General features: G+C 39.7%; 1 protein-coding gene across 6 annotated transcripts in view; it reads right to left on the bottom strand.

Annotated features, from left to right (window-relative positions):
- Positions 1-27,403, bottom strand: part of LOC128253267 (cartilage oligomeric matrix protein) — a 31,201-nt gene extending 3,798 nt beyond the window's left edge. Inside the window, exons 1-11 of one of the 6 annotated variants that reach the window (XM_052981531.1) lie at positions 27,285-27,403; positions 26,558-26,826; positions 18,036-18,222; positions 16,244-16,310; positions 14,665-14,980; positions 14,475-14,604; positions 13,409-13,546; positions 10,353-10,547; positions 9,162-9,279; positions 3,021-3,142; positions 12-334 (exon numbers count right to left, since the gene is read on the bottom strand). In XM_052981531.1, the coding sequence (XP_052837491.1) occupies positions 12-334; positions 3,021-3,142; positions 9,162-9,279; positions 10,353-10,547; positions 13,409-13,546; positions 14,475-14,604; positions 14,665-14,980; positions 16,244-16,310; positions 18,036-18,120 (1,494 nt within the window). In that variant the 5' untranslated portion in view covers positions 18,121-18,222; positions 26,558-26,826; positions 27,285-27,403. Of the gene's footprint in view, positions 1-11; positions 335-1,397; positions 1,892-3,020; positions 3,143-9,161; positions 9,280-10,352; positions 10,548-13,408; positions 13,547-14,474; positions 14,605-14,664; positions 14,981-16,243; positions 16,311-18,035; positions 18,223-22,139; positions 22,312-26,557; positions 26,827-26,913; positions 26,993-27,284 lie in introns of those variants that run through there. The other 5 variants (XM_052981532.1, XM_052981530.1, XM_052981535.1 and 2 more) reach the window with 5 other exon arrangements.

Raw genomic sequence — 27,403 nt, 5'->3', positions numbered from 1 at the left:
ATTTCACTCACAATCTCGTTTATGCAGGTGGAGTGATCCGGGCATCTGAAGAAACCTGTCCGGCACTCGTCGACGTCGAGGCACGTCTGCTTGCGATAATCTACGGGGTAGTAATCCGCGTAGTAACCATGGGCGTGGATTCCGTCGAAGCCAACTGGACAAGGACCGCATTGGAAGCCCGGACTGAGGTTGGTGCAGATCGAAAGATCGTCGCAGGGACTGTACAGCAGGCACTCGTCCACGTCCCGACAACTGGTGCCGTTGACCTCGTGACCTTTCGGACATGAGATGCAATGGAAGTGGGGTGGGTAACCAACCTGCAGGCATTCGGCTCCTTATTCGGTAAAAACAAAATGGTAGCAAAAATAAGATGAGATGAGATGATCATACCCGTTACTCGTAGAGCTAAAGGGTATATTGTATTCGTTGAAAAGTATGTAACAGCTAGAAGGAAGCGTATCTAGACATGTCCATCTGTCTGTCCGTATAAAAGAAGGGGTCTAGGAAACTATAAATGCCATAGATTATTTTAAAACGCGACAACGCCCAATCTAACGTCCACAAATATCGAAAGTCTTTCATGGTAAGGGTTAGAGTAAAATTGTATATTCTTGATCAGGCTCAATAGCCGAGTCGATATATCTGCCGTCTATCCGTCAAGAGCTCGGAATTCCTAATTCCTAATTATTTTATTTCGCAAATGGCAAAGATATGTAACGACACTCTGCGACATTTTAGACCGTAGCTATTGGAAACTGTGTGTGTGTGTTTCGGACATATCCATCGATAGACTCAAATTTTAAAAATCAAGTTATTATTTTTGAAGTTATGAGTTACCCCTTTTTTCAATCTCTGCCGCCGCTTTGCCGCTGCTCTGCTGGTGATCGCTGATTTAGAGAGTCAGAAAGAACTGTTAGCGGGGGGTGGGGGCTTCTAGTTCGACAGATGGCGCCACTTTAATTTATATTCTTATGTGGAGTAACGGGTATCTAATAGTTGGGAAACTCAACTTTAGCTCTCTTTATTGCCTAAAGTTCGATTCTGCATTCCGAAGTAAGCGTCCGTTGTTGTATTTGTTTCATAATAATCGTATAGCTATATCCATATATATCATTTACCATAATCATTTATTACAATTTGCGAGTGTTTTAAAAAATTCGGTCTTCCTTGCGTGCTTTTAGCCCATTCTTTTCCATGATCTAGATAAAGACATGACATCAACTAAACACTACAACTCACTTACCCTTACCACTAACCATGCAACATATGTTGTATGGTTAGTGCCCTTACCCTCACTACTGCTTTTCGGAGGCATGACCAGAAAATGATAGTGTATAAACATGACGCGATTTTGAGGCGAGTGGGTTGTGGTATGTGATTTCGAAAGACAAAGAAAATATGTGGCCAATAGTGGAGTTTATTTATTAAATACGAAAAATTACAGCGTACATTTTTTATTTATATTATTCATATTTAATTACAATAGTTGGGAGATTTCAGGCGGGGGAAAACAAATTTTGTAACACGTTTATAGACTCCACTTTCTGGGCATTTAATCTATTCTACAATACATTTTCCAAAAATATGGTATTATGTGATATTTTTACGTTGGTTGTGCGTTCGGCTTTTCAAATGGACTGTTAATACTATGAATTCCGCTGTTCGCCAATCGTAGAGCTTACAACTTATGACTATTTAATAAGGACAGTAATTCAATATGTGCACTTTCTACGTTCAGTATAAGTAATTAAGGTGTGTATCATAGCTTAGCCGAAACGTTGCGATTGTCTCTCCGCTGGGGATTAGTTCGTTACGACCGAGTATTTGCGGGCCGTGTACTGGCTCTGCCGCTGATAGTGTTGCACATTATGCGAGGGCACTAGAATGTTGCCTAGTACAAATGAGAATGGTTTATTAGTAAGTAGGTAGGTAAGTAATTTGTGATGTGTCCCACTTGACTTGCTAATTAAGTCGCGCACTTTGTACTTTTGCCGCGATTCAATTAGGCGACTTGCCTTATGAGGCCCCAACATTCCAGCACGCCCAAAAGTCGTTGCTGATGACTTTGCCTCTGGATCCCAGTAAAACTGAGCTCTGATTAGCCGTCTTGTTTCACACATTCGCGGGAATCCCGAAATTATCCCAGGTACTATATAATTTTCGAGGGTTTTTTATTCAATCAAAAGGGTCGGCGAGTCCTCAGAGCCCGAATTAAGGCGAAGTGGGCATTAATAAATCAAATAATCGTGTGAATTGAGTGCGCTACACTCAAATGGGCAAGGCATACAGATCTCAGTTGTCTTAAAAAAAAATGCTTAAAGGTGACAGTTCAGATATTGAAATTTTAAATGTTTTTATATTCACAATTCCACAATTTATTGTATTGTGTAAGTCAAACTTAATTATTTTCTTTAAATATTTTTGCAAGTCACATCTTAAATATAATTCAATTTGTTAATCAAAATGGAATAATTTCCTTTATTGATAAAAATGAGCTTTTGTCAAGTCAAATAAAATTTTGGTAAAGCAAGTACTGACCAAACATTTCCCCGCAGCTGTACCAGTGTCCTAACTCGTAATACTAAAATTGCGTATTCAAGAACATTTAGTACTTCAACATTGAATATTTTTTAATTTCATTATACATATTTAAGTTGAACTGTTTCATTTTATTACAAGTTTGGGAACTACAAATGGAACAAATGGTTCAGGAACCATACATTTGTTTTGTGCAAATTTAATTTAATTGTAACTTTGTTAAAGTAGATAACATTGGTTTTTGGCTTAGACCTCAAGCTTGTTATAAAACTAAACTGTTTAACTTGAGTGCTTCCTTCATTTCCCCTTCGCTTAGAACTTCTAAATGTCTGCTCTGATGCCATGTTTACCAATCAACCCACTCGCAGCCACACTGGTGGCACGACAAACACAAATTAGCCATAAAATCAACAATCAACAAAATCCCCGAAAAGACAAAACTCCACTTCGAAGCGAGCTCAAAACAAACCCAAACGACTTACCTGAGGGGCATGGCGTGTCCAGGCAAGGATTACGTAGCGAACATGTGCGTCCATCACCTTCGTAGCCGGCTGGACAGGAGTCACACTGGGCTCCATTCACGGTATCGTGACACTGAACGCCTCTGCAAAGGGAGACACAGATTGCTGTTAATGCGATCGAGCAGGAGGATGGGGCTTGCGATGTTATGTGATGTGTTTGTGCTAGCCGTTCTGGGCTTATTGTTTATTGTTATTAATACCGACAGGCAGGAACAAACAGCAACAAAAGACTGTTAATGTTGGACACAGTCGAGCATACAAAGGCATATTTATTAATGATGCTTAGTGGAAACGGCTACACAAAAGCCACTGAGCTGAGAAAAGAGAAAAGGTTGCCCATTGCCCATTGCCCGATGCCTGTTGCCCGTTTCCCGCTGAGGGATGTGAATGTGACCCTCACAAAAGCACCGACAAAGCGCAGTTCGACAAGCGACAAGACATGTGCCGGGGGTTCCTCCGCCTCCTCAGGTGGATTTTCGGACGATTTCCCCGCAGGAGGACAACGGACAACGGATCCCGAAAAGAAAACAAATTACAATTACAAGAAAATCTTATTAAAAGCCAGCGAAACACAAATAAATAATGGAACAGGGCAGCGAGTGTAGTAGTGTGTAGGCTGCGATGCAGATGGCCCATGGCCCATGGCCAAAACACAACACAAAACGCAAAACATCCAACTGCATTGCATGCATGTAAATTTCTCTGACCGTTCCTTATTTATGCTCCAGAGTGTGGGATCGCTTATGGCTCTGCAAAATATTTACATATCATGACATGGTCATTAGTTGGCTTCGGTTCGGGGTTACAGTTACACGCTGCATTGGCCCACCGGCCAACGTTCCGTCTTCATCTGCATCATCGTTTTGCATCCCACTTTGTCAGGACATAACTCATGGCAGTCCAATTTCCTAGGAAAATCACCCATCAGCAAGACTACCGTGCCCAACTGACCCAGAAGCCATAGTTTCAAATATTTTATGGCTAAGCACACAGTGCGTTTTCGCCTGCCGGAAGTCTCAGTCAAGAGTTGCCCAAAGACTTAGACCCTGTGTTTTGGCCCTAGCTTCCAATTGGCCCGAGGAGCCAACCGTAATAATGATGAAGCTAAGAAAAGAGCTTGGCAACGACCTAATACCCTTGAACAAACCAAAAGCTGTTAAGCTAATAATAGTTAGTTAAACTAATGATCAGAACTATTTGCTCTTGCAAATCGAACTTTATCGAAAACCCAGGCTGATACACAAATTGGATTAATACCAAAACTTGATAATTAAAATCATATAAAAGTTGTTCTGGCAAATTAAATGTTAAAAAAAATGTTAATTAAAAAATCTATACATAATTTTGTATAAGTTTTCTATTAATTTTTCATTATTCATTAATGCAATTTTAAGATATAACAGCCAAAAAATTGCATAGCCATTCTCGTTTCAAACAGAGTATTATTACAACATTTACTTCACAGGGAAATATCCGAGACTCAAAACACTTGAAGTATTGACTTTTTTTGCACTGTCAGTTGATGAGATCCATCAGCTTGGAGCCCAGGCCCTCGACTCTGGCATATCCATGGTGGGCAACAACACACTTGTCCGGATCCCGCCAGTTTGAGTGTGCGTCAGTTTGGGGTTCTCGTGTGGAAGCATTTCGGGGCTTGCCTCTAACTGGCCAGGCGCAATTAGCCAAAAGTGTTAAGTACTTAAGTGGCAAGAGGTCTAAGTCTGGGCCGGGGTGCCCATCCAACTTGGATGCTGCGTGGGGGTTTTCGCTTTCCTCCGCCGCAATCTTTCGGGCCACCCTCCCCGTGTTCTAACCTCCACTTTGCGCTTTTCTGCTTTGTTTCAGTTCATTCGACCATATTGTCTGGGTCCGCGACCGAGCGGCTCTGCGGCATCTTTTGAGTGCTGGGAAAATATCCAGTCAAGCGCAACGAGGAACGCATTAGCATTTCGGCCGCCTCCGTCCAGCGACTGGGCTGGCATGACGGGCCCACTTGCCTCGTCTCGACTGCCGTTCCTTCTGGACGTTCTTTTTATTAACCACGCATTCATAATTCATAATTCCAATTTGCTGGCTTGAGCACCGATCTCCGTCGAGTTCGAGTTCGAGTCCAGTTCAAACACCAGCCCAAGGAGCCATAGAAGGAATAGAGGGCAGGCTCCAGTGGAGGAGCAGGGCCTGAGTAATGTGTGAACATGGTTTTGAAGCATGCAAAGGCTTTTAGCCACTTTGCAGTTTGAGAAGGAAAGGCTCAAAAGTTTGGAGCCACAGTGGTGCCAGTTATAGAATTCGATATTATTGTACTTAGGGCTTGTCAGAGCCCACCGATCACATATTCCAGATATCGCTTTGCCCGCTTTATGGTCTATTAGCCACTCTGCGCCAACGCAAGCCCTATTCTTAGGGTTTACTTTACCGCTCAGCCATTAACCCCACCCAAATGACTTCTAATGGTAGCGCATGCCATGCAAATGCTCTAACAACAAAAGAGCCACTCCAAGGAGAGCTCCCTTTCTGGAAAGTGAAGTGCATCCCAACAGTGCTTCCAAGTCAACCATCCACCATCCTCACTCCTCCAATCCAATCCTCAATCCTCGAATGTGGCGCACGCTTTGGACAAACTGCAGCTAACTGCCATAAAGCGGCGTTTATTTTGCCACAGGCCACTTATCTGCGAGGTTGGCTGGGGCTCCGACTTCGACTTCGACTTCGACTCCGGCTCCAAGTCTTCAGCTGCTCAGCTCCTCAGCTCTTTGGCTCGGGCCTGATCTTGGCTTGGCCTGGCCTGGCCTGGGCTTGTTTTTGTTTTCATTGCTGCGCCTGCGCAATGCCAAGACAACCGGCGTCATAAAATGTTTATGCCGCGAACTGATATTGTAAACTCCTTACGTGGGATGTGCATAAAATCCCTATTAAAGGATTATGTTAATAGTCTGTATTAAGGTATATCGCAAAACTAAACATGTAAGTAGTTTTAAAAAACTATTTTCTCTGCAGACTGCAGATATCAGTCATACGTAAGGATGTGAAAACGACTTAATCGCATTTAAGGTATAATAATCTCCACTAAAGAACATCCGAAGATTTAAAGTCAATAAATATAATAAATAAATAATAAATAAAAGACTAAAAAAAAAAAAATGTTTCACAATTATTACAGAACTTAAAGTACTATTTACTGATGAATGTAATAAATAAACTAACCGTTTTGTATTTTTTTTATTGCAAAATTCTCTGAAAACCCAAACCCAGTTTTGACATTTTTTTTGGAAATTAGGAAAACGTGCTCAATAGCTATAATTGAAAATGATATATTTCTATGCAAGATTTAACATTTTGTAACATCAAGCTATTCTGAGATGCCTGAATTTTAATCTCTGATGGCCTTCATTTAATGTTTTCGAATACAAGTGACCCAACGAATTCCCTTTCATGAAATTCCTTGGGCATAAACGTGGCTCGACTTGGAAACGCTGCCAGTCGACTATTAATTTGAATTCAAGCAGTCAAACGCTGCCACAGCCGTAGAGTCAACAGCCACGACAACAACAGCAACAACAGCAACAACACTAACAACACTAACAACGACAACAAAAACGAATACCCGACTTGGAATCAATGGATCCACTTTTTCGATGCGTAGGCGAACTTGATTCACACTGAGATATGCGTTCCACCGAACTTTGATGTTTCGAAGCTGTGAACCAGCTAGCCGCTGCTTCCATCTTGGCTTTTTCCTGCTTTTACCTGTGGCCGTAAACGTTTTGTTGGCCCGGCAGAAAGGAAAGGGGGGCGGGGAAACCGATTCCGAGATTCTGTGGGAAAGTTTCCTCAATCAAATGGAATTCTGTCGCGGGAATTGTTCAACATGCTCGTACACATGTTGCAGCTGCCATCGAATCTGCCTAGGAATCACACTCCAAATCGCTATCTCCTATCTCCAGATGGTAATATAATCTCCCTCGGTTCGTGGACTGCAGCTTGATTGCACTGCTGATTGTTTCGTCAAATGCATAATTTAAATGGAACAGCAGAAGTGAGCACTGGGCGAAGGCGCCCGACTGTCATCGGCCTGGGGCCAGGTTATGATTGGCTTTTCAGGTGGTCAGCACCACCTGAGATTGTGCCTTGGGAAAAGGAAAGTGTTGGGCGAAAACGAAACATGCAAAAGAAGAGGTGCTCAGACAAAAAGAGATCACATTCAATTACCCACATGTTTGTGCATGTTTATTTCATCCTGAAAAACATAAAACATTTTCAATCAATGCAGACAGCGTTCTTTAGACCAACACAATACGCCCATAAAACACACACGATAACTGCCACAACAAAGGACCAACAGGTGTGCGTGTCATTAGCACAAGTTTTACGGCCTTTTAATAGAATCGGTCGTCTTCGTCTTCCAAAGACCCCGAAAGAATGGGAGCCTGAATAGGAGTGAAAATAAACAAAGCGATGACCAAGTTAAGATGACATTTGGTGGTTCTAAATTAAAATGATCGGGCCTGGGCAGCGGGGAAGGGTCTTCGGATTTGGGCCTACCACACACATTGACCACAGCTCATCGATAATGAAAGATGACAGTAACGAGTCGGCGTCGTGACAACATTTAAGGCAATTTTATGCAAATTAAAATACGGTCAGCCAGGGGCGCACCTTGCCCGCAACCCAGTCGAACCGATCCCTAGACACCTACAACACACAGTTCTAACCGGGGCCAAAAGCCCGGTCTGTGTTGGGGCCCTTTCCAATAATTTACTCAAATTTATGGCCCAGTACTCCTATACTCCCGTACGCGTGGCCAGGAGGGGATAGGCGCTCACTTCTGGTCAGGGAAAGAATAACAGAAATCACTTTAAGTGTCTTGACACAATGCAGTCAGGCAGTCCTCAGAATCGGGGCTATACCGAACTGGGTGCGGGTTCCTTATTCCGGCTCACATTTAACTAATTTATGCGGCTGTTTCAAGTGCCATTTGTGGTCCAGACCCCACAGCGATGGGCTCTGGGTTGCCGAAGGTTTTGTTGCATTTTGTCCAGCCATATCTACAAAATATTCTTCTCCAGTTTCAGCTCCGTTACATCGCATAACTTGTTATAGTTTTGTTTAACATATTTATGACTGGCGGGCAGACCTCTCGAAATAATGTTTTTATTAGGGTCCCCAGCAGAGCTGTGGGTCTTTTGCATAATTAGTTCAGATTGACACAAATTTGGCAGCGAACCGATAAAGAGCGCCAGAACCATATTTACCACTTTATTGATTTTCGATTGTGACGAACTCTTCCGGTTCGATATGGGCTGTGGGTGGTATAACCCGTCTTTTTGGAAAAGGGTTCCCTTGGCTAGACCAATTCTGAAGGTTTCTGAGTTATGAATCCCAATTCGGATGACCAAATTTCTATTTTGAACTCGCTGCCTGACCTCATTAATAATCCTAAACAGATCAAAGAGATCATTCGATAGATAAATCCACACGGTGAAGATAATTTAAATATTTATCTTGGTCCAACTTGATTATGCGTTATGCGGAGAAATGGAAAGCCTCGCAGTGTATGAACGGATTAGGAAGTCTTCGCATTCAAATCGACATATCTGCGATCTACAAGGCTTATCAGATGGGAAGAGGCGAGAAAACAGGTTCCACAGTCACTCACATGACTCACAGCCATTAAGCCCGGTCCACTTACTTTGTTCTGGGTAACCAGCTTATGTCCCTGCTCCCTTTTATTCGTGGAAGTTACAGAGTAAATAGAGGCCTAAATGTGTCTTCTGAATGGCCATCACGTGCTTATCAATCACAGATATAGATATGCATATGGACGGGTCTGGGGAGCTGTCAAGGAGTCGCAGGGTTGTTGTAGACCATCAAACCATAAACAACATCAAATTGCCATTAAGGCCAAATGCAAATAATTGCACAGTCAGGGCAGCGCGAAGCCCTCGCTTGGCGGCGCTTTTTAAGCCCTCAGAGTCGCAGCATGACAAATACAATTAACATGGATGCGATGGCCACGCCCTTGACGCCATTAAAAACTCCACAAGCCGCGTTAATTTGGCTCGCACAAGCACAGGAATACACAAGGATGCAGGACAGACTTACGGATAGCACATGTGGTGGGCGCAGGTGACGCCCGGCTTGCAGGTCTTGCCATCGCCAATGAAGCCAATGGGGCAGTGGCCACATCTGGGACCGGCCGCCGAGTCCAGGCACTCCACGCCTAAAAATATATACAAGATTTAGCATGTAAGTGAATGTGAATGTAAATATTTAAATGGATTATATATTTGGAAGAGACAGGAAACTTTTAGTAGAAGTTTTGAAATAATATTAAGAAATATATTTAAATTTTCTTTTGAATATTACACAATTTTTAAAGTTTCTAACAAATTTAATTTAAACATTACACAGTTTGAATACTTTTTAATAAAATGAAAGATTTAAATATCCAGAGCTCACTGTTAAAATAATTTTATTTCTGTCGTTAAAAAACATGGAGACCACCAAATAATTACATTTTTAAGGAATCTTTTGTAGACAGAATCTTTATTGCTTAGTTACTTAAATGTATTTATTAAATTGATTTTTTTTGGTGGTAATACATATATTTTATAGTATTTTATTACAATTTTTCATGCTTGCAAACAAATGTTGGGGCTACCCCCAGTTGCAGCGGGAATTTGTTTTTAAGAAAACTATAAAACTGTTTTACCGATCAGAATATTATGTAGAAGTACATATATTTGATTATTTATATTTATGCCAACAAAGATCTACTAAATTTCAAAAAGATCGGCTCAGTAGTTTTGAACTTATTTTGATTAAAAATGGCATTTTCAGAAAACGAATCTTTAATATTCTAAAATAATTTATTTATCACATTAATGTATGTTTTACCAAATACATTTACTAGTATTTTGTAAAGTTTTTTCACGGTTGCAACCAAATGTTGATTCAAATATTTACTAAATTAATTAGAAGTTACCACTACAAAACTGTTGTTAATGATCATTATACATATTATCTAGAAGTACATCTATTATATACGTTTCACAAGTATTTAAAGACATTTTAAATTCTAATGTTAAGAAAAATTTGCTAAATATCAGAAGCATCAGCTAAGTAGTTTTAAGTTAATTTGGTCACCAATTTCGAAGAAACGATTTTAAAGTTAATGCTCGACTGAAATTTGATGGATGTATCATTAGTTGGCTAGCAAATAAAGTTTTAAATTTTTTGAATGGAGCATTTGGTTACCGCGTAATGTTAACTTAATCCTATGCTCCCACTTACCAGGATAACAGGGATTTGCGGAACGGCAGTCGGGCTCGATGCGTAGCTGGTTGTCACTGCTGAGGGGATTCTTGCAGCCGGCACAGTTCTCCAAGAGCATTCGCAGGTAGGCAATCTCCTGCCGCTGGTGGGCGACGTCTTCGCGGAGCAGCTTCACCAGGGCCAGTAAATCGCTCAGCGAGCGTGCGAGGGCGTCTGTTTGGAACAAAGGGCAGAGCCCCGAGAGCAGAGTTACAGTTGAGATAAGTCGGGTTCGGCGGGGACTTTGGGTAAAGCAACAATATTTCACGAACACCATCCACACCCTGGCAAAAGTCGGCAAATGTGAGTGGGAAGCGTTCAAGCGTCTGACAAGATTAAGGTCTAACCGATGCAAAAATCGCACTCATTTCAGCGTTCGGAGTGGGAACCCCTGATTGCAACCTAATCCGCTTTGTCGCTCCAATGGACTCCTTGCATCGGGACATTGAACAGCTGCTAATGCGTTCGCCGATTTAGTGGAGCTTAATGCAATGGGACAACAAAGCGGAGCACCCAATCCCGATTTCTCTCCTCACGAGGGATGAGTCAGTGCGCTGATTAATTGGACAAAATGGAATAATCTAGGTACTAGATATATGCATGTTTTGTGAGTAGGTTTTCTTTGATGTTTTATTCACTTCGCTTTATTTGGTTTTTATTTAATTTTCTATGCATGTGACTACTTTGGCCGAGAATTCGCGACCGGAAGTGGAACTGCCTAATGAGTGATTCGTCGGTCAATTATAATGACCATATCAGAGGTAGCCAAACACTTCCGATCTACAACAGTAGGCAATAAACAGCTGAGGTTTTCAAATTTCTCATAAACATTACACATAAAACACATTTCTTTGCATTTGCTGTTTTAAACGACCATAAAAGTCTGACAAATTTCTTCATTTACATACAAAACTCCACCAATATTGTAGCACAGACTCATACCTTAAACAAGCCAAAAGCCTATCACACCGAATAGTTTTAATAGAGATGTTTTTAATGCTGAAACCTCAATAAATGGACTAGAATTTCATGATATCTTAATTTCTCATTGTAATCCTTGTTAAGTCTGCAATATATCGCTTCTAGATCTGTCATCTCTAGGCCTCTTAAGTTGTACAACACCATGTAGGACACATGGCAACAACTAAAATAGTCCAACTTAGTGGTCGGTTCTATGGGCACTCTGTCGGTTTCCCTGGCCGAGTGCCTGAGTGAGTTTTGTCAACATTGAAAACGCTGCCGCCTAAACGCCGAAACGCATCCGTTCCAACTCGGATCGGGGGCCACTCATTCCGCTCCTCCATCTCGGGTCCTCGCCTCAGCAATCTCGATCTCGACTTGGTTACATTGGGCAACCTTCGCTTCTATCTGTTTGTCGTCGGCGTGGCCACGTAATTCATTCATTACGATATGCCGTTGTCGTTGCCTTTGCGATTTATATGCCGCCCCGTACTCACGTCAACTACACTCGGAAAACAAAAGCATTCTGAATAAAAGCTAGCTTAAAAAAATCACATATTGTTTAGGCGTGTTTTAACAATATAAATCTTATAAAGAATCCAAAAAAATTTTCGATTTTCAAACTAAAAAATGTAATACATATGTATTTGCAAGAATAGAGAAAAACTTTCAAATTTTACTGTGGACGACCGTTCAGGTAGTGACGAAATCAGACCCATCTAAAAAGCCACTTGTCCGAACATCACAAAATATGTATTGATCCAAATTACCCTTTACGTTAAAGAATTGTAAATCGAAAATTTAAAATTTATAAGGTTCGATCGTTAGGATTTTCTTGTTGTTTCTTGTTTTTTTTTATCAATTATAAAGGTTATATTGTATATGTTAGAGACCTTTTATTTTTACTGTTTATGTTGCTATTACTATTTATATATGTATATAAATATAATTTTTTAAGGTGTACAACCCAGACCACATGTCTGTATGTAGGTTGTGTGGGTACAGATCGGAGCTGGCTACCAATTTGGTGTCTTTGCTCTGAGCCAGATAAATAATAATTATGCCGGCTCGACACCAGGCAACGTACGAAACGAGTGCAGCTTTGCATGGGCTTTGTCATATCTCGACGTTCATTAGTGTTTTTGCTCTGTGGGCGCCTCGAAACCCGGCATCCTCTCCAGATATTACAGAATGTGATCACTTAGCGGCGGCTTATTGGCCAAGTCGGCGACATCGATGAGGGTACTTATAGCTATATTACACAGCCATAGATATTATAAATTGCTTGCCAGATTTATAAGGCATTAGCGAGTTAAGCGAAGGCGACCTGATGAAGAGCATAATGCTCAAGGACAAGCAACTTGGTAAGGGAGAAGGGTACAATATGGGTATTAACTTAACTCACTTGATACCACATATTGGTCTCCTTATTCTATTCATTATTAATCAACTTCAGTTCTCTCATTTTGACAGAGTTGTTTCTTCATTATTCAGAACAACTGATTCTTTCACTACCAAAATTCGGTTATTTATAGAATTTGCGAAACCTGAGAGCCGCAAGAATTTGAAATTGATAAGTAACTTCCGTGTTGTACAGATTCGACCATAGAATGGCTTGCCACGTAGATATGATATGAAGGCGTTCTACAAGCATTGCATTGAGAATGCCTTTAATGCTTGTCAAGGCCTCGTTCATTCACTTGCACATGCCATTGAAATTTCAAGCCCCCACTCGACGCAATAGTCACCCGAATCAGTTCCCCAACCCACACACGTACCCCATTTCAGGTTGCTCCACCACATTGGCTTAATTGAATTATGTTGCTCGAGTGGCATAAACGCCAACTGCCAAAAGCGAAATAATTTCGTCAAAGCGAGCACCTAATCTAGCACCAGCACCTAATCTAGCTCCAACCCTCGGAGCCGTAGGAAGCCCTCGACTTGGAAGGGACCACGCCTCTGGGCGAAGATCCGTTGACTGCCTGTGGACTACCGACTGACAGTTGATAGCTGACTGCCGAGGTGATGGTGATGGGTGGTTGGGCTGAGCGCCATACAGTTGCCCAGCAACCTACCTTCGCAATCGCCATGCAGAACGGGAATGTCTCCGCGCTCCACGTCCGTGGGCACCTCCTGGTGTCTGTGGTCCACGACTCCTTCCCGGGCGATCGTTGGCTCGTACCAGCCGCGCACGTCTCGCTTCTTGTTCTTCTCTGCAATGATTGACACGAAGAGGAAAATATAAAAGGAATAAGTTTAATTAGATCATGTACTTTAAAAATAAGCCAAGACAAAAATAAGAGGTTTTATACCAAATTACTCAAAATATATGAGTATAAATTTGTAATGAAATTTGTAAGTTTTCGTTGTTTGAGCAATTTCACTTATGTCTGTTTGTCTAGACTAATAAATAATTTTGGTTTCATATTACCATAAATTAATCTGTGATTAGTAATCTTATCTAAAATTTGTTTAATCATGAATGCTAAAATATCTAATATATTTCTTAATAAATTAGAATAGTTGATGAGCAAAATTTTTTTAAAAAACTTGGGGTATTAGAAAAGAAAGAAATGGGTTGTATGACCAGAAACGTTTCATTCAAAGAAAACTTCGAATTCCAGTCAAATAGAACCATATTTTTCCGCATGCACCCAAAACTAGTGTTGAAAAGGGAACTAGTTTCTTGGATATTTGTGGAAATATATACTTATGTAAGGTAAAAAATATATAGGTTATAGGTAATATAGGTAAAAAAAATTAATAATTTTGAAATCAATATATCGAAGCTACAGTTTGATCTGGCAATTAAGACTGGTTATAAAAACATGTCAAAAGAAACCTAACAATATATTTGCTTATTGATTCCACCAACTTATCTTCAAGTAGCATTGAAGTAATTTTTTTTTGTTAGCAAATTTGCGAAATAAATAAAAAATGGGATTAAGTTGTGTTAAACTCATTGGAAAACAAAAATAAATAAAAATATTTCATAGCTAAATACCTTACATAGCTCATTCTTAAGATAAACACAAAACCTCTAACTGGGAAACGTAACAAGTAGCCTCATATTTTTTTACCTAGACAGTACAAGGAACCAAAGACTGCCCATAACCGAGTGGGCTGTCTAGAACTACTCACCACGCTCGGTGATCTTGTTGCGCAGCATGCGGCGATTGCCCCGCCGCTGCATGCCCTTCTGGCAGTTGGCCCGCTGCAGGGAGTGCTCCATGTCGCCGTCGAAGTGGAGGGGATACTTGCGCTCACGGAACTGTCAACGAAATGGGTCACTCACTTTCGGCCCCACTGGCGGCATGGCCCATGCACTCACCAGCTTGATCACCGGATCGTCCATCTGGGTGTACAGTTTGGCCAGGTTCATGTCGATGTCGTGATGCGTGCTCGCCTTGCAGTCCACAAAGAGTGTAATGCGGTTCTTGGAGAACTGCAGCGCCAGCGATCGGATGGTGCTCGTCTCGTTGATGTTGGGTATGTCGAAGTTCCGGGACTCGGTGGCTCCATTCGCACTGATGTCCAGGGTAACCCGCTGCTGCTTGCGGTCCAGGAAGAACGACATCTTGTGCTTCAGCATGGGGAAGTCGATCATAAAGAGGGCCTCTATGGAGATGTGCAACTTTCGACGAGGTCTAATTGGTGAGGAGGATCAGTCAGTATTGTTTTTGTATAATATTCGGACGTTGATGCACTTAGTACAAAAAAGTGGTCATTACGACACCAAGCAAAGCTTGTTACGCGCGGAGCCCTCTTCCCATCGGGTCATAAAAACGGGATCACGAAAGGTGAAAGAAAAGGGACAGTAAACAGACCAATTCAAAATATATACCAAACTAAAATAACAACTAATAATACTAATTATTTGTTAAGTAAGGTAAAGATAATGCTTTTAAAATTGGTAAAGGTTCAGTACAATAAATAATATGATAGAGTTTATTATAGCCTAGTACTCTTAATGGTTCATGCATATCATAGTTCGATATACAATGTTTCAAAATAAGGGGAATATAGTTCCTAGTGATACGAATAGACACTGAGAATTGTAGGCGGCCCAGTAGTTCTGTATACTCCACATCCCCTAAAATATGTTTACAAATAAAAGTAATACAAAATTGGTTTTGTGACATACAGATCATCGAATTTCTTTGACCACCATGGAGGAAATGTGGTCAACCAATTTAAGTTTTGGGTCCAGAAGAACGCCAAGGTTATCAATTTGTGTAGTTCTAGTCAACTCAAAACCACCCATAGTATACGTGGGGATTGGCCCGATGGAATGTCATTGTTTTTCATTAAGCGCTATTTGAGTTCAATAGATTTTCACAACACCATGTTTTAAAGGCGTCAAGATCCGTTTGTAACTTAACGTCATTTTCGTGCATAAGGACGCGCGACTTTGTCAAGATAAAGGGAGATCGTTAATAAATAATGTAAAAAGAAGTGGGCCAAGGTGGCTTCCATGTGGCATGCCTGCAGTTACTTGGATTAGCTTAGGGACAGAGCTTTTAAAAAGGACTCGAAATCCATTTAAGAAAATAGTTTGAAAACCCTAATAAGTCTAAGTTCCGTACAGGAAGCGAGTGATTAACGGAATAAAATGCCTTGCTAAAATCCTTCAGTCTGGAGGTTATTTCTAAAGCCATTGATAACGTACGATGTTAGCTCCTAAAGGTTTGTCGTAGTAGACCTGCGTGTTATAAGTCCATGTTGACATGGAGATATAATCGATCTACGATAATGTTGCAAATGGGGGATAATAACGTTTTCGAAAAGCTTACGAATAGCGGGCAACTTGCAGACACTATACTATCTATAATTGCTAGTATTTGATTTATTTCCCTTTTTATGTAGGCTAATAACAAATGATTTTTTCCAAATAGGTTGTAGTTTCTTACCGTATGTGACGCGTTGATATGACAACATCTCCTTTTCGAATGAACTGTTCCAGTTCGGCAGAAGCAACTGTGGATGAGAAAAAAATAAATGATTATCGATTTCAAAAAAAATGTGTTATTTTTAATACAAATTAAAGGTTTTCAATAAAATGTACCAAATTATTTAATAAATTATACTTAGCAGAATGTCTTTGCACAGACGAAGAATGTCAATCTCGGCAAAGGCAATCTAAATTTGATGACATTCTCAGGCACATTTTTAAAGGTTGCAAAGGTTCGTGCCTTATCTGGATCAGTTTTCGGTGATCACTTTCGATACTGTTAGGAACAACTTCCGTTCTGCCGGAGCCACACATATTGATTACCAAACAAACAACAAAATGCGAACAGTGATAAAGCCTTAAGGTACCCAAATCCTCATTGGGTCATGTTTGTTAATCTCTTCAAGTAAACCGAGTCTTAGCCACTTGCTCTATTTGCCCACAAACATTGGCAATCGGTTTTTTCGCCTGCCACGGATTACAACACCTCGGACACGGAACATGGGCCTATTTATTTTGGTCACCCCGGGAGATTGCCTCTAATACCGCGGGCCGTGTTAACCCAAATACACACACGAGACATAATCGGGACCGATCCGTATTTGCACAATCCGTGGGGCAAAAGAATCCATCGAGACGACTCTATATAGAATTTCACGCATTTGTGCGGTTATTTGTCATGCTGGCAGCGACCGACTTGTGACAGGCTCATGCCAGCTGACCTTCACGACGAGAATGTGGACATGGACATGTACATGGACATGGAGGTGGACCTAGGACATGGGCATAAAAGTCGCGATTTCCAGTCGCGAGATGGTCCGGCCAGGGCCCCCACTCGCAATCGGTCTGAAATATCACCATCTACGGACCGGGGAGGTCACCAGCTCCACAACTAGTGACCCGACTGTCAGTTGGCGACTTTTGCATTGGGATTTGAGTTCGACATTTACATAAATCGCCAAGTTGGTAACCAAAAGTATGTCTTTCGGGCGTTTCTCGACAAACATTGACGATGGTGCCGTGGCAAGCAGTCGCTTGGTTAACTAAGAAAACTGTACAAATGTGTGCATACACTGTGCAACTAAAACTTTTTTATAATATCTATTCATATAACTCAAATCTCAAATTGAACTGTATCCTCCGAAGTTAAAAAACCAAACAGATTTCGTCAAAGTAATGATAAATATAGTAAATAATCTAAGCAACAAGCAAAAACATTTTTTAATTAAATGTCGTTTCGTAAAAAAAAGGTATTTTTGACTAAAACTTAGTGCTTGAATTGATTATAAAAGATAAGTATCGTTGAGTAAAAATCTTTGATTATTTATTAAAAAATATATTTAAAAAGCTCGAGTTTAAATTTGAGACTAGTCGGTTTAGCCGTTTTCGAGTAATGTTGGTCACCGATTTCGAAAACATAATTTTGAGAAAAAAGCGTTTAAAGTTTGTACTTTGTACTTTCAAGCAGCGGATCGATATGAAATTTTTTATGTGCGTTTTTAAATATATGAACATTAGAAAAATAAAATTTAAAAAATATTAAAGTTTTTTAAATTTTACTGTATGTAACTCTTTAAGTGACAAAATAGGAAACAGCTTGATTAACAGTGAATTGAACTTATAAACCCAAAATACCAGGAGAGCCACGATTTCTTCATCTGAATTCAGGTGCAACATTAACCTATTTATTCCCAGTGCAAAAGAGTTTACTGGAATGCAAAGTGCGGGGAAGGTGGATCGCTGGCACTTACCTGGATCGAGTGAGAGTGATGCAACCTCCAGAAATGTCAGCGCCAAGGCGGTCAACCCGATTAGCAGCACGCGCGTCCAATTCATCGTTGTCGTTGTCGTCGTCGTTGTTGCTGTTGTCTTCTGTATTTTTGGGTGCGGAGGTGAAGGACGGGGTGCCGGCTCCTCACTCCAGAATCTGTCCGTCCGCTGAAATATAAATAAAAGAAAGAAACGATAAAGCGAAGAAAATCAGATCTTGGTGCTCAACCGGTGGTTGTTTATTTGCGTTTAAAAATAAAACGCCTCGGTAAAAAACACTGCGCAGCAATAGCAACGTATAAAAGAAAATAAATAAAATTGAAAGGTAATCTGTTTAGCCAGAAACGAGTTAACCAGAACAGAGCAACAGAACAGGGCGATAGATAAATATTTTGCATTTTTGAAATTTTCAACAAGCTTGTCCAAGTCCCCCTTTAATTTTCGCTCCCTACTCTGCCGGAAGTACTTGGTCGGGTATCACCTATATATATCTGCTCAAATGTATTTGTATCGCTCGCCCCCCTAAATCTTTCATCTATTTGGCCATATGTGGGCGTCATCATCATAAAGCATTTCGGAGCTTAAGTTTTTATTTCTTGTTGTAATTTTCTTGGGTGCCCATTGTGGATTCTTTGAGCTTTCTGAGATTTATGTTGGATATTCGCAATCATTCTTCCTTGCATGCCTCCTTTAACTTAAATAAATGTTTATTTAATGTGTGTCTTCAGACTTGTTTTCTCCTGGGTGTGTTTTCAGGTGCTTCCCCAGCGGAAGTTTCGGGGAAGAGTTGATGGAAACTCTGCGTAAGGTGATGAATTTCGGGTATTTGGGACCAATTCTTAGAAGGGCTAGGCATAATTGGGTTTACCTAATTAATTTTATGATTTGAAAAATTGTATGAGGAAGTGATCTACAACTATTTCGCAACTCCATTTTTTCCCATCTGCTTTCTTTAAAGAACGCTATTAAACAAACTCCTTGACTCGAAAAAGCTTTCACCTCCTTTAGGGATCATAAATTCAGCATTTAACGATCCATAAAATAAAATAGGGTGTAGAACTATATCTTTTGTGTAAATAATTACTCTCTGATTTACCAAGCAGTAGTCGTAAAACGAATTAGAAAACGGGTTGAGGACTCCACACTCATTACCCGAAAATACGCAGTTGCAATTAAACATTTGGCTCATCACTTGAGCAGCCACAAACGTCAGGAAGTGTTATAAACGGCATAGCACACAAGTCCAATTGATAGAGAGCTTCAGGCCAGCCCAGAGTGGATCCTCCAACTCCCAGCCATTACAAAACTTTCATGGTTAAATAAACACGAGAAATGTGGCCGAGATGCTGTTGGCTTTGGCGCGAGGTGTCCCAGGAATGTGGTAACGGTCGCCGATGCTCCAGCCAGCCATTGAGACCCAAAGTCGCAGCCGGGCCAAAAGCAAATGGCGTTCTGGCCATACAAGACACGACGACAACTTCTCCGATACTGGTCCAAAATGTTGACTGACAGTTATGGATTTATAGTGGCAGTTGTTATTGCTGTTGTTGACTTCTCGTTCTCTTGGCTACAATGTCACTGAGTCACAAGTGGACGGGCTGTAGGATCGGTTCCATTTATGGGTGTAATGGCAATTACCAGAGCATGGGTCTCCCCAAGCAATAAAATGGGAAGAAACGGTGGCAGATCCCGGACTGTGATCATTCGAAAATATTTTAGGGTTTTTATTCCCCTAGACATATCAAGATTGGCAGTTGAAAACCCTGCCAAATAAGAAAACAAATTTTATTTTGGGCTATATTTTCTACACTTACAATAACTGGCGCAAAATTATGCGTAAACTCCCAAAAAAAAGTAATCAAAAGTGATTAGTTTCTATTAAATCTAACTATAACACTCCACTGGTAAGAAAAACATAGTAAATCCAAATAATTTGTATTCAATTTAAATATTTTCCCTTTGATCTTCATCCATTGCGGATTAAAGCTATTTTATAAATGAAAATATTAATAAAAGTTTTTAAATTTTCACTTAACTATTTTCGGATTCGATTTAAATATCTGTAATATTTAATTTTAAAAAGGAACTACTTTAAATCTAATATTTTCCAAATTAATTTAAATTTTTAATATTAAATATTTAATATTTAGATTTCATATTAAATTTTAATATTTAAAATATCGTTTTATATTCAATAGTCAGATATTAATTTTTATTATTCCATTTTTATTTGTATCAGAGTATACTCGTATATTAAATAACTATAAAGAGCAATTTATTCAAAAATTATGTGGTATTGTTGTATCTTATCAGGGGCATATACCAACAACCAAAAATCACTGACATAATCGTTGAAATAAATCTTTCTTCAGTTGGAAAATATATAAATCTGCGGGGGATAGGACAAAAATTCAACAAATGTTAGTCAGATTATACCAGATGAAAAAGATTTCGTCCAATCATTCCCATAAGTTCTTAGTCTTATGACGTCAAAGTTTTTCATCTACTTTGAATTCTGGGAAAGGTTATCAAGAACTTAACCCAAGCGTAATGCCTCAGATCTGTGTCAAGTGTTCATTGAAACGTTTATTAATATCCAGCTAAGTAGTAAGCCGGCTACCGATCCGGACCAAACGCAGCCAGAACGTTTCCCACCAAATGTCAACCGAGTAATCCGCCTCGAACATAAAGAAAACCCGAAACCAGAAGTGGAAACACCTTCCAATGTTCACCTAAACACATAATCCTCGGGCCAGAAATTTATTAAATACTTTTTAATGCCATCGGTTCGGCGTAGATCATGCATAGGCCGAGAATATATCTTTGTCCAGCGCCCACGCAGTCGTCAACTTGGGGCCCCAAAACAAAATCTCGCCATGCGGACGCCAAGAGTCAACAGCAAAATCGACAGCAGCATCGTCAGCTTCATGAAGACGACGCCAGATCTACTCAGTAAAGCGGACAAATCAGAAACAAAGTCTGTCTCCATAAACCGACGAGTACATTGATTGACATTTAATTAAGCAAAGCCAAACACACACGGAAGCCGCAAAGCGATCAACCGGCAACCACAACCGCAACTGAAAGGGTTGGATTAGATGGGGTTTTTAGACGGCATCTTCACCCACTAGCCGGCTTAGACCCCTCACTGATCCGAGCCGATCGAACAAGTTTAGCGTCACCGGTAGACGACAGTGACAAAGGCGTCTCTGGCCTATCATCAAAGGAAATTTGATGCTTATCGAAAAGTCATTTTCATCAGATTAAATGGCAGGCCGGAGAGATGGGCGGTAGGGAAACGAGAACCCTGGATAGCCAGTTTTCACGAGGGATGTTCTAGCGGTGTTTACCATACAATAAGTGAAAGAGGTAAACTGCAATTAATCGCACTCCACTCGGATACAAAAATATTTGATTTGCTTTCCAGTCCTATACTTTCACATCAAAATCTATAGCCTACGATAATATTATTGAAACCTATAATAACAAAAAGGGAATAATGCAATGGGAAAGGTACTATTTGCTCTTACCCAAAGTCTAGGTAAAAATAGCGACACTGCATTGCCTAAATTGAGACAAATTAAAATGATGAAACAAACTCTTTTTAATTAACAATTGTTCAACTTTTGTATGTATTTATCTAAAAACAACATACCAACTAATTCCTAAAGTTTAGTTTTAATAAGTGTGTCTTCAACATTTAACTTTTCTACCTTTCTATACTGAACAGTGTAAAACTGTAGTCAAAGGCCTTATTTATTAATTAATTATTTATTTATTTATAAATTTAATACTCATCTTGTTAAGAAATTCGTACCTAAAAGTTTAAAATTCATGTAACAATAGTTTAGTTTCTATGAAAATTTTTGTTGGTGTAAGAGACTGCTAAATAACGTGCAATTTTTTAACTTTATACATAGTCATAACGTTAAGATATATATTGAAAAATTCAATGAAAGAAGCTTTACCGATTTTGCTATACAAGACGTGGAAGAGGGGGTTTTAAATCAGCCACTTAAAAAGGTTGGGATTCTTACAGCAGAAAATCTATTTTTAGCCGTTTTTGAAAAAGTTTGTTTACATACTCAGTGGTTTGTTTTAACTTTTAGATAAGTAGCAAGGCCAAGCCACTCCATTGTCTTTGTGATTCGGATGATTTAATGATACACTCTTGTGCCGGCCCTCGTGAGGCATTAGAAATTTAAATATTTTGACTCTCTCGCCGATCGGGCCAGCATGCAACCGCAGTGTCCGCGTCCCCCAGGGCGTTTAAAACGGCGCAAAAATAAGACGAAGCGAAAAACGCTTGCGAAGCTACTGCGCATGCGCGGCTGTGTGCTGCTGGATGTTGGCTGTTGGCTGATGGCTGATGGCTGTTGGCCGCAGTCGCGTGTGGGCAGGACAAGTTTCGCTGCCGCCGCAGGCGTCGTGTCACTGAAATCAAATCAGCCGCGCTTAAATGCCCAGCCAAAAACTTCAGTTCGAGTTGGGGCTCCGAACGGCTGGCAAACCTGCTGTCAGTGGCTGGCTTGACATGGAAAAAAATCTATGCCGGCGCCTACGCATCACGAGCGGCGAGAAAGAGTGAAAAATCGAGGGAAAGAGCGGCTTAGCCACTTAGGGAAATTCTTCAGCGGCTTTTCATTTGCAGCCAACTTTCTTTAGCCTTTGTTTAATTTTTTCCAGGCACCTTATAATTGGAGGCAGCAAACTGAATTGATTTTGTGCTGGCTGATAAATTGGTTTCGTCATAATAGACTTTGTATAACTTCCGGCGCAAGCCAACCATTTTTTCCATCGATGTTTTGAAAGTGTCAAGATTGGAGTCAAAATCGAGCTCAACAGTCTCGAGCGGCACTTGACGTCCTCATTTTATTGATTTCTGTATCTGTATCGATTTGAATTTCGGCTCGGTCTTTTTGTCGGATTTTTCTCATTTAGTTTTTGACTATTTATTTTCCACAAAAATGCAGTAGTTGACAGCTGGAAATGTGTTCAGTTTTTTTGTGGAGTCCTATTTCAAAATATTGAAAGGTCTGTCAATTAAATACCGGGTGTTGGAGTTTTCTTATATAGTAATTGCGACCTGACAAGTTGCACAATCGGAAAAACATGATTGAAATTGTAGGTGTAAGATATGCATAAAAAAATTGTAAGTTTTTAAAATTTAGTTTGAGATTTGCCTTGTGACGGTTATCTTTGATCTAATGCTAATTAAATATGTTGAAACTCAAGCGATAAACTTAACACACACGATGAATAAATTATATGTGAAAAATTTATAAATTATGGTCAGAACATAGAATCATAAGATTCAAATAACGTCATGATAAGAATATGGCTGCTATATAATTAAATAATGTTTGGCAGGTGTTGGTAAGACAACGCCTTGCTATCAGTCATTTAAATATTTGCATATCTGTGCAGAATATCTAATTATACTGAAATTTTATGAAAGGTATTCTTTCTTTACGTTGGTCAACCCATTATTAGTTTTATATTTCAAGCCCTGAAAAGGTATATGTTTTAGCTCATTTTTTAGTTAGCGATCTGGTAAAATCGTTTGAGAATGTGTTTAATCTATCATTAGGCCAAAACCGAAAACCCATTAACTTATGTTGATGAACCATTAAAACGAAGTCTGCGCCTCCATTTGACTTGAATCAGTTTTGACGCCGCTAGTCCAAACAACCAACACAAAAAGCCTCAGCTTCCATTGTGACTGAGCTTTATTTGAATTGCAAATATAAGATCAAGCCAATACAAAACATTATAATTTGTTAGCCTGATTCGCCGCATAAGGTCGGATATTGGTGTCTAAATGACTTTCCTCTGACGATGCGCTAATTTGCTGGTGCAACAATTTTCCACTTAATTTGCATTTGTTTATGAACTCATAACTCGCTGCCAAGCGGAAATTCCAATACCAACAATGGCAATATTATTTATGTTTTAATAATGTCAAACTCAAGCTCTGTATATGGTCAGAAAGATATTACCATGTCTAAGGAGCCATCAGTGTGTGGTAGTAGGGTATCAATGCTTGGACAGAGCCATCTAAAATACAATACGGAACAGTTAAAGATTAATTTACCCACAGAAATCTTTGTCACTTCTCATTGCATAACTGAACATATCGATCTGAATTGACAATTGAAAAGAAAGTTTAGCTTAAACAAAAACAAACAGTATCCAAATAAATAAATTATTATTTTAATGCTCTGATTGAAGATGCTGGGGCTTTGTTTGAGGTATCATTTAAATATTAATTACTATCTCTTTAAGGCCAAAACCCCTTCTGGTCATGTCGCCACTGACTTTGAATAATATGATCAAATAATAAAATAGCCACAAGTCTAAGATGTGCTTCGGAAAGGCAGTTATAAATTGTTATGGAGATCTCTGATGTGGGCGTCTTTTAATTGAATTGCTTGGAATTGGGTAGCAGAGCAGATCGAAGCCCTGTAGAAACGCCAAAGTGATTGTGAAATCAAGACAAATAAAATTAAACAAATATAATAAATAGGGGAACGCTTTCAGCTTAATTTGGTCGGTCATTAACAATGAGTGGCTGCTGTTTTAGACAACAATTCATATTTGGTGGACAACAGTATTCTTTGCTCTGGCCTCATATGGTCACATAATGATAGTTCTCCAAAGGCATAAACCTCAATCGGCTTGCTTTAAGATGTGTGGAAAGTCCGATAATTAATAAATTATGACTCGACTGCAGTATTTATGGCGCCAATGCAGATGAGATCTCAAGATCTCCACTAGATTAATGTCGCTCGGTCTATGTGGATGCCACAGGCCGATTTAGCGGCGAGATTGCGGTTGAATTGGGTGTGGCTAATTAATATGTATCGATAGTATTTGAATTACAACAACAATTAGCATTATTAATCATCAGATAAAAATGGCGATTTAATATCCATAAATAGGCCTTTCAACAAGACGACGATGATCGGGCATAAAGACGAATAAAAATAGTTCAATCTGAGATCTGTACACGGTTTTAAGTGTTTTCGTTTAATACTGCAAAAATAAACCGAATATTATAAATTTTGAACGACAAGCAAAATGGGTATGCGAAGTAAACTAAAACTAAAGAGTTGCCTAATAATATTTAAGTGTTTGCTCACACTAAATATTAAATGTATTACTGCTTAGTGTGCTAAGTAATACTCCAACTAAGAGTTTGCTAGAATTATTACTAACAATTGAAATAAAATATTTTAAAAACTGTACGATATGTATAAATAGTCTTCCAATTTAATTTCATTTTTTAAAAAATAATAAAAATATAATTATTATATTATTATGTTCATTTAAAAATATTTTCTTTTAAGCTTTTTTTTTGACAAGAATTTAATCGCTACTCTATTTTTTGAGTAGAACTATATAAAAAACAAGAAGGAAAGCAAACTTCGGCAAGCCGAAGTTCATATACCCTTGCAGCTATTGCATTAATTAAATACTTTTGAAAACATTTAAATTATGATTTACTTGAGTATGTGCTAAAAAAAAACATTGAAACTATGATTATTTGCAGCTCAATTATTAGATAGTTATTTTATATATTTTTATTATTTCTATGGGAGCTATATGCTATAGACGTCCGATTTTGATAAAATTTATACCATAATTCTGAAATAATTAAACATTGCTATATGTCGAAGAACTAAACAAAAAATTAAAAAACAGAAAAGTTATAATTTTTTTCATTTATTTTTCCGATTGTTCCTATGGGAGCTATATGCTATAGTCGTCCGATTTTGATGAAATTGAAACCGTAATTCTGAAATATTAAACCATTACTATATCTCGAAGAACTAAACAAAAAATTAAAAAACAGCAAAGTTATAATTTTTTTTCATTTATTTTTCCGATTGTTCCTATGGGAGCTATATGCTATAGTCGTCCGATTTTGATGAAATTTAAACCGTAAATCGGAAATATTTTACCATTACTATATGTCGAAGAACTAAACAAAAAATTAAAAAACAGCAAAGTTATAATTTTTTTTCATTTATTTTTCCGATTGTTCCTATGGGAGCTATATGCTATAGTCGTCCGATCCGGCTCGTTCCGACTTATATACTACCTGCAATAGAAAGACAACTTTTGGGAAAGTTTCATGCAGATAGCTTTAAAACTGAGAGACTAGTTTGCATATAAACGGACGGACAGACGGACAGACGGACAGACGGACAGACGGACATGGCTAGATCGACTCTCCTAGTGATGCTGATCAAGAATATATATACTTTATAGGGTCGGAAACGTCTCCTTCACTGCGTTGCAAACTTCTGACTGAAATTATAATACCCTCTGCAAGGGTATAAAAATTAAATAAAGAACCATTCACACTATTGACCACTATTCGCCCTTATTTCGCCAGTGACTAGGCTAACCCAGATTTTGACCACACATGGCCTATTTAAAGCACACTCTTGAGCGCCTCCAGCACGGAGATATGGCGATGGCCCACCTTCACACTCACCTCTTGGTCAAGGACGTTGCTCGTGTCTCTGAGAAGTGCCCCACTGCCGAAGCGGATCCAAGTGAATTGCTTGGCGGGACTGACAGCTCCTTGTGGTGGGGTTGTTTGCGCCACTTGCGGCTGTCAACGCGCAATTTAGAATGGAAACGACTTGAGTTATTTTCACGAGTATTTCCACACTTTTCCGTCGCTTCCTGGACGGCCTCACACACAGACACTTTTATTATTTCTGCTGACCCAAAGATCAAACAAATCGCAGGCTCTTCACACTAAAAGAATCGATAACGAAACGGATGCATTAGATAAATTAAACCCTTTTCAAAATACACCAGGTAGGAGGTGGAATGGGGACACACGCGAACATGGCGTGGAGCTGATTTTATGGGACCAAGAAGCGAGGAGGCGAACACGCGACGCGATCCTCCGGCAACGACAACTGCTCCACAACTGACTCGCCCCGTTCGTGCCAATAAAAATTAAAACACTTTTGTGCTATTAACAGCGAGCAGGCGAACGCGCCGCGATCTTGGACACCTTGGAAATGGCAGTGGAGCTGGAGGATGCTGCTTGGGGATCGGTGGTTTGAATTTTATAGTCGGTGATTTGAACAACACACTTAAGAACCGTCATAGATCCCGGCAATTCTCACGATTAAAATACAATGAGACTGATTAATATGGAGATCCTCCACCAGGTGATCACCGATCACCGATTACCGATCACTGACCACTGATCATTTATCGAAGGACCACGAACACGTACCGCCTTGTTCAACGTGCCAACGCGAACTGAAACTACAAATTTTGAAATGCGAAGGGAGTAATCGAGTCTCAGCGCCGGCAGAGG

This window comes from Drosophila gunungcola (assembly GCF_025200985.1).
Source record: "Drosophila gunungcola strain Sukarami chromosome 2L unlocalized genomic scaffold, Dgunungcola_SK_2 000008F, whole genome shotgun sequence".
NCBI lineage: Eukaryota > Metazoa > Arthropoda > Insecta > Diptera > Drosophilidae > Drosophila > Drosophila gunungcola.
The sequence above is the reverse complement of the archived record's forward strand: the minus strand, read 5'-3'. Positions and strand labels throughout refer to the sequence as shown.